This window comes from Zonotrichia leucophrys, chromosome 3 (genome assembly GCF_028769735.1).
Source record: "Zonotrichia leucophrys gambelii isolate GWCS_2022_RI chromosome 3, RI_Zleu_2.0, whole genome shotgun sequence".
NCBI classification, from domain to species: Eukaryota; Metazoa; Chordata; class Aves; order Passeriformes; family Passerellidae; genus Zonotrichia; species Zonotrichia leucophrys.
Genome location: NC_088172.1, coordinates 65,600,483 through 65,608,957, shown reverse-complemented (window position 1 = coordinate 65,608,957; position 8,475 = coordinate 65,600,483). Strand labels below are relative to the sequence as shown.

Sequence of the window (8,475 nt, the reverse complement as noted above, 5' to 3'; positions counted from 1 at the left end):
TCTGATCGTGACAGTCTGCGCTCTTGTCCCGTCGTGTGGCCAGCAGGGAGTACACACGTATGTTAGTATTCATGATATGTTATTTGGGCTGCCTGAATGCAAAATCCCAGGTATAATCCTTGGGGGGAATTTTTTCCTTTCTTTCTGGAAGAAACCATGGCAAATCTGCTTCTCTTATAAGGGACAAATACTTAAATATTGTGAGTTCATCTTAACTTTTCAGGATTCAGTGGCTTATCCAAAGTTTATCCAAAACCCCCACATTTTAGAAGGGGTCAAGAAGTCTCATCAAAACTTAATTTTAGGAGGGTTTCAGGATTTCATGATTTCCTGTTTTTCCTGACCCAAAACCAGTTAGATACACACAAGATATAATAAGTATTTTAAATGTGAGGAAATGTATCACTAAATTTTAGTAGGTGGGAACATGATGCCCAGGGAAGTGAAAAAAATTCTACCTAGTATTACTCATATATTAGTGGCAGAATCCTCACCTACTCTACTCAGCTTCCCCTCGTGAGAAAAAACAGCCTCTCCACAGGAATTTCAGACCTTCTTCCATACCCATCTCTTTTTGGGAACCAGAATGTGCAGACACTGCATAATTTTTAAATATGTATTTTTACCAGATTGTGGTAAATACTTCCGAGTACATTCAAAAGCCTTAAAAAAGATGGCAAGACCAATGGACAAAGGTCAGAGGATGCCACTGCTTTAGGTGAACCTGCTCATTTCCAGAAATTTTGCTTTTTTTGGTCCTTCCTTCTGTTTTTCTGAGAGACCCTGTATTAGTGCTAAAGTGCTGCTGTTATGTTTTCACACATTTCCAGTCATTTTATTTCCCTGTCTTTAGTTTTGTGGGTGGTTTTTTGGTGCCATGAATTGATTTTTTTTCCCAACAGAATCATAAATAAGTGCTCATGTTCAAAACTCTCATGAAGATCCATACCAGAGAGCTTAAAAAACTCTTGAGAAAGTGGAGAATAAGTTCTTGATCATACTTAATTAGCTGAATAATGTCAATAATTCACGTCCTTGCAGATGCCTACAAGACTGAACATTTGTATCATTTTAAAGTACTCACAAAGAAATGTACTGAAGGCTACATGGCTTTCTTGTGTAATGTTTTAAGTACTCTCATGGGAATCATAAGCCAAGGAAACCAAATAGTTGGGATATTTGTAAGGCCAAGAAAAGTTCGAACTAGTGTTCAAAGTTCAAAACTGGCATTTGACATGCTTGGCATTCTTATTTTTCCTAATGCAATTCAAATTCCCCTCCCTGTGAGTTGTTTATATTCATAGGAAAGATGTCTCATGCTAAGAATTATTTTCTTGTATTTTATTCTCTTTGGTTTGTGATGATTCATTGGTTCCTGAAATTCTCCAGCAGGAAGGCAATCCCCACTCACACCAACGAATCCCAATGACTCAGATGGGACTCAGAGAAGCAGCAGTTGCAAAATAAGATATATTTGTTCAAACATATGGGCCAAGACACAATACAGAGAAGCAGGACCAAAATTTCTCATTCACAACGCTATAAATAAAATTTGTGATTGTTTGCCAGATAAAAACTTCATGGGGAATGATGTCTTGTCAGAGATCCTAGGAAACCTGCTGTTTACAAACTTAAGACAGTTAGTGATTTTTTCGCAAAGCGAGAGATTTCTTGGTTTGCTTGAAATGAACTGGTTTCCAGCAAGGCAAGAGGCTCAGCTAAGGGCTTAGCAATATGGAATATTTTCTTTAAAGAAAAACTGCAACTATAAAAAAGGTAAAGAGATTTTGGATTATAAAACCTTTTTACAGTTTATTTCCTATTACTAATTTCTTAAAATATATATATAAAAATGAGGATCTGACTAAATGAATCAGGACGCCAATTGATAAATGTCTGTCCTTGTAAACAAATAAATAATTATTTACAATCTTTGGCAAAACAAAATGAAATTTCATCAGTCTCACTCTCTCACACACGCTTGCAAGGAAAAAAAAAGAAAAAGAAATTTTAAAAACCCATCATAAATAATTTACATAGAATAGGAAAATTATGGTACAGTCCAAATATTAACATCTTCATCCCTAAACTGATGTCTCTGTCTGACAAAACATAAACCCTACACAGTCACTACTCATTATATTTAATGAAGTCATCCTCCCTGTCACTTGGAAATTGGGGATGCCATTTGAAACACCAAAAAGAAACTGAAATTCTTAAAACCTCATGAAGAGGATTTGTGAAAACAACAAAAAATCCAAAAGAAAAACCAGCAACAGAACAAACTGAAATAAAATAAAAAAATATTTGATAATATGAATACTATAAAATGTGCAATAAAGCCAGCAACTGTTGATTCCTTTCTAATGAATGTAGCCACAAAATCTATTTCAAAGGAGAAAAAGTTGATTCAACATTTAGGTCACTGTGCCCTAGAAGAAGGCAGAGGTACTGTATTCTTCCATCAGGTATCGCATCTATGAATAAAATTACACCAGCCTGTGTTCTTTTTGTGAACATACTCATACATCTTAAACAAAACAAAAATGTTAAACATGTCTATACTATTGTTTATCTGAGTAACTGTTGTATCTGTTTAGAATAAACACTGGTACCCCTTCAGCATTATTTAAGAAGTTCTATATACAGCAGACATAGGTAACAATATAAAAATATTAAAATTAGGATATATATTAAGGTTCCATTTGTAAATTCCTTATTATTATTATTCATTTAACTTTGAAGTATACATGACTAAAACCCATGGAACTATATTTAAGTGTAGGCCATGCTTTGACAATATCTACATATTGTGATATGCTTTCAAAATTAGCTTTAAAATACCATTATTTGTGAATGTATTATTGATGGATTATATGTTTTAAAATCAATTATCAGAGAAGGTAGCTTGGTGTGATAATCACAATAATTACTAACAAAATATTTATAAATGGAACCTTAAATTCATATGTTACCAAATTAAGTAATGGCGGCGTTGCCACCTTTTCAAAAACCCACATCAGGATTCAGGATGTCAAAGTGCTTTTTGCAGCAGAGGTGGAAAAGTGGTTCAGGTTCATTTTGCTCCACTTAGTAACGGTATATTCTTTATTACAAGGCAATGCAGAATATGATGAAAACAGGGCAACTGGAAATAATTTTTTGGAAGTCAGACAATAGTGATAGCTTCAGATGTTTAAATTAATCACTCTTCCCTTTCTCCCACATGAGAGTTTCTAGTTCAATTCTGTTTGGCCTAAATAAAGCCCCTACTAAAGAATGCTTTAGGTTGGAAATTTGACACTTTTACCAATAATAATTTTAAAGAGTGTTACTAAGAGCATCCTTATCAACTAAGCACCTTTTTGAATCAAGCAATGTTTAACATTGATCTTTAATAGCTAAAGTAATTTTCACTGTTGGTATGGCCCTCCATTACTCTGCTAAAATTAGACCCAGAAGCTCTGTGTTACTGAAGTCCAGTCTTGATCAGAGCTAGGAAGTGTCAACCATGCACCCAAAAATTTAAGACACATTTTTCCTCACTTAAACATAACAACTGACAATCATCATCCCCCCTCTTTTTCTCCATATATATAAATACATTAAGTAATTACATTTTTATATGTAAACGTCATTCTTTAAAAAAGACAAGTAAACAAACAAGCAAGTTTTGCTAAGATTTCACTCTGCAAAAGTGTTGCAATGTATCAATCTGCTTTTGCTTCAGTGGTGGGTCCGACGTTCACGTTTAGGTTTCATTGGTCCTGGCTGTGAGAAGGCACTTGGGTGGAAGGGTGGCTGAAGCACTCCTGGCAGCTGGGAGGATCCTGGAGAGTGGAGCATAGGGAGAGAGGACAGGAGGCACACAAAAACAGAAACTGGGAGTACCAGGGTGTACTGAGGTGTCTGGGTTGCATAGCATCTACAGTACTTTGCTGGTAATGCAGCAACCACTGCTCAAGCATCTGAAAGAAATGGGAAAAATATATTAATTATGATTGGGGGCTTTTTGGTTAGGAAGTCAATCAAAAAAGAACTCCACCATGATACACTTAAGAGATGCAGCACAACACCTTCTGTTCTTCATTTTCCTGCAAATGGGAGGACATTTATATAAAACCACATGTGCCTACATAGAGAAAGAGAGAAGCATGTGTATGTGCAGCTATGTATCTAGCTGCACAAAATAATACAAGAAAACCTGGAAAAGCATTATCTGTATTTCAAAACACTTCAGACAAGGCATTTCAGACAGACATGCTCATTAAAGATATCTGTTCTCTTTTCTATGCCTCTTGAAAGAGGGGTGATTCAGAAGTATCTCTCTGCCTGCAGGTCATACTGAAATAGCCTACAGAGGACAGTGGATATATAGAGGAATTCTAAGCAAGTCTTTCTCAGAAATTTCTACCTCATTTTTTCCAGGTGGAGAGTATTAAACATCTGGGGTTTATTATTCAAATTGAGATTATTCTAGGGGCAAGGGGCATTCATGGCATTTCACCAAAGGTCTTTGCCACGCTATGATATTACAGATTGCTTTTCATTTACAGGATACTTTTCATTTAGACACTTTGTGCTTGTTCCACAAGTTATGAAAGGCTTAAGCGTCTTCCAGACATTTTTTGTAACTAACCTCTGCATTCATATTTGAGGTCAGAGAAATAGACCATCTCTTGAGAGAAGACAAAAAGACCTAATCGTCCACCAGCAAAAGTTGTATCATAGATTGGTCCAGAATCCACCATGACTTGCTTCCCTTCATAAACCAGAACTCTGTAAAGAAGAACATAAATTAAACAAAGAGGATAATACAGTATCCAGTGTAAGAGCTGGTAACAGTCTGTAAAACCTGGAACAGAATTAATTTTATCAAGGCACCAGAAAACCCAGCCTCATCGTACAGATCACTTCTCATCTCTATCTCACACCCACGTGGCTGGCAGCCATAACACATTAATCAGAAGCAGTGGGACTGCTCCTTTAGTGTTTTCATGCACACCATCTGCAAAAGATTTCCCAGTTCTTTATTTAGAACAGTCATGTCTCCTGGAATGAACTATGTCATGTACTAGCATTCACTGATAAGCCCCTGTCCCAGTGAACTCAGGGGTTAGCACACGGCCTTCCTTGTCACATCACTGAACAAAGCCGTCTTTGCAGCTGTGTGAACAGCTGATTTATTTATCTTTAGGTGCAAGGGCCAGCATCAGAAATTGGAAGAACCATCCCTTTAGATTCAAACAAAGCATTAAATGGAGACATGCTGAAACTCAATTTCAAGCATTTTAAGAGCTTAATGAAAGCTGGAAGGATTTGGACACAAAAAGCTAGACTAATCATAAATTGGAAAAGGAGAACTTGTTTTTTTCAGTCTTTCAGGCATCAACCCTGGAGACAAAAGACCTCGAAAGTCAGCACTTCATTTTCTTTCTTTATCAGAGACTGCATTTCCACAAACTTGGATCCTCTGCTTCTCCTGGGAGACCTTGCGATAGTCTAGATTTTTAGGCTCTCAGTCTCCTTGGCCAAATGAGAAATTACTCTATAGTTTATTAATTAGACTAGCTTTTGGAGTCAGGGATTATTGTCCTGCTTCAACTGACAATACATTAGTTATACGCAGCAAGATGGCTTCACATGAGGATGACAACACCTGAGCAGCTTCCTAGAACTCAGCAGTTAGGTAGGGGCAGATTTCTGTTTAGACAGAAATACATGTCCATGCACTTGTAATAAAGTGTTCTTTTCCCTGAAAAGTGCACAAAGACAATTATGGAACTGCTCCCTGAGATCAGTATTTAATGGATGGTGAAAAGAACAGTAAAAAAAAATGACAGATTTTCAAGTTCATGTAATCCTATTTAACATAATTCTCAAAATACCAAGAACGCAAAACATATGGAAAGAGTTTAATAGTTCATTCAACCCATCAAAAAAATTACATAGCTTTTATCATGTTCATATGGAATTGATATTTCTGTACAAATAAATTGTTTCACAACTTCATTAGTGAAAAAAATAATAAATTCATTTTATATCAGAACACCCTAACATATGAAGGAATTTAATGCCCCAAGCCACAGAATTTGCCATGCTAGATTTATCTAATGTGACACCAGTGGTAACATCTTTTGTCTGACACTATGTAGATTCTGTAAAGGAAGTTACAGATAACAGCAACATGAAAGAAAAAATAAAGTTTCTTTTTGACCTTTATCAGTCAATGCTTTGTACTGCAACACACTGAAGCATAAAGAAACTCTCTCTTTACAAAAAACAGGTAACTTAGTCTATCCTAATTTGTCTACACTTTGTCTTTCACAGACAAATGAAAACCTCCTGCACATAAGCCCAAGAAAGACCTTTGGAGGTAAGGTCTGACTCTACCCCATGAAAAATATCCTTTACAGTTTCAGTAGTTAGGAGAAGATAAAACTGACATGGGCAGTTAATATTCAGTCTTTGGAACATGAGCTGAACAGCTGGGCTATACAGAAAGTCATTTGCCACATCTCCCTGCGTGCATTACAGATGTGCTCATGGCCACCTTGGCAGTGTCTTGTGTAAGCCACTATGGGAGACAGGATGCTGAAGTAGACAGGCCCTTGGCCTACTTCCCTGAGGCAATGCTCATGTTTATAATTATTTTCATTCACTGAAATTCCTCAGGCTGGGGAGCAATCTCATGTTCTAATCTTGCTTTGAGTTTTGCTCAGGAATTTTTGGTCTCCTTACAGAAAAGCTATTGAGAAAGAGGCCTATGTTTTTTTCTTTAATTTAAGAGTATTTAGCTGATGTAAATATTGAACCATCCAGATTAAATTAAATACATCTGAAAAGAAAAGTAAATTATTCTGAAGATAATAAAATGTTCCCAAAATGTTGGACAAACTGTCACACAAGTAACAATTATCAGAAACAACAATGAAACTGATAACATAGCTTTTAAATCAACAGCGACAAAAGCATTGCTACTAGAAAATGTAGAGGTACAGAAATATTTCTTACTTTATTAATCCTGTTTTAGGCCTATGAATCAAGTGCCACCTGTAAGCAGTATAATCTTTCCAGCCAATGTTCTTGGGATCATGCCACAAAGTACGCACCTACAGTAGGAATACAAATGCTTTATTAGAAACACACCATGCCCCAGTAACTCCACATCCACCACTGTAAATACCAAAGCTTGTTTTCTGCAGAGTATGAAACCAAAAATAGTTTAACATTTGACTCTATCATCAAAAGACTTCTTTTATGGGGTGACGGTAATGGAAATTTCTGTCTTAAACTGTTGATCAGATATTCACCTGCAGTTTCACAGCTAGAGTCACTGAAGACTGTTACGGCATTGAACCATGACTTCCCTTATGGCGTCACAGAATTGGCCAAATTGGAAGAGACTCACAAGGATCATCAAATCCAACTCCTGGCCATGCACAGGACCACCCCCAAGAGTCACATCTTGTGTCCAAGAGTATTGTCCAAATGCTTTTGGAACGCTTTGGGTTTGCACATACACACAACCAGACTGACAGAGCTGATGCTGAATGAGTGCCTCCAGTGAGGGAGAGGAACTGCAGCTTGTACAGATGTTACTGCCTGCGGCTGCTACTTGAAAACTTCCTCTCAGTGACAGTCCTGTCAATTCCTATCCACAAGTGAAGCCCTACTAACCTAATTTCCAAAATGCATAAGTTTCTTCCATGCTTGGACCCTATTTGGAACTGCAGCTGTTTTTCTCTCTTTTTTCAATATCTTTTCTCTTTTTCTGTCACTGTACTCTAAACCATGTATAATTCAAACCAGCTGGAACACCAAAGAAGCAAGTGCCAATACAGAAGTAACAAAGGATTCCTGCATAACTGAGACATCTCTCTCATTTTCCTTTTGATCACACCTCATCTTACCTTTTATGTGATTGTCTTTAAAATACAATGCACGTGTTACTATTGACACTACTTATAAGGTAATTGAAGAAAAACTGATAAACAACTGCAAAAATTGAGGTGTGAGAGGGAATTATTTTTGAAAAATGTTCCTTATTTTTAAAACATTAGTCATGCACTGTTGGCCTAAAGTTTTAAATCTCTCACCTGTCCAGGGGTGTTTCCTGTGTGCCAGAGAGCATTTCGTAAGTGCTCACCAGTACCAGTTGTTGAATTCACTACTTTGAGTGACACACCAGAATAGCCGTAAGCCCTGGTGGGTTTGTCCTCCCAATAGGTCTGAGTGACCTGCTTCCACATCAGAACGTAGAACCGACTGCTGGACTGGTAGCCAAACACAAAGCCGGCGTAGTCGTCGTCACGGTCTGTGTTAACGTAGAACGTCCCGCTGAAGTCAACAGAGCTGAACTCATCGTAGCCTGGAGGAGGACGTGATACAAACCATTGAGTTACAATGCTGGGTCCAGTTACACACACCCAAGAGTCCCAGCTACATCCTGAATTTTGGCAGGAGGCATAAATG

At 37.3% G+C, this 8,475-nt stretch overlaps 1 protein-coding gene across 1 annotated transcript in view; it reads right to left on the bottom strand.

Annotated features, from left to right (window-relative positions):
- Positions 1 to 1,458: 1,458 nt before the first annotated feature.
- THBS2 (thrombospondin 2) overlaps positions 1,459 to 8,475 on the bottom strand; it is a 32,513-nt gene continuing 25,496 nt past the window's right edge. The window contains exons 19-22 of the mRNA XM_064708594.1: positions 8,100 to 8,371; positions 7,015 to 7,112; positions 4,640 to 4,779; positions 1,459 to 3,968 (exon numbers count right to left, since the gene is read on the bottom strand). Of these exons, the coding sequence (XP_064564664.1) occupies positions 3,961 to 3,968; positions 4,640 to 4,779; positions 7,015 to 7,112; positions 8,100 to 8,371 (518 nt within the window). The 3' untranslated portion in view covers positions 1,459 to 3,960. The remainder of the gene's footprint in view (positions 3,969 to 4,639; positions 4,780 to 7,014; positions 7,113 to 8,099; positions 8,372 to 8,475) is intronic.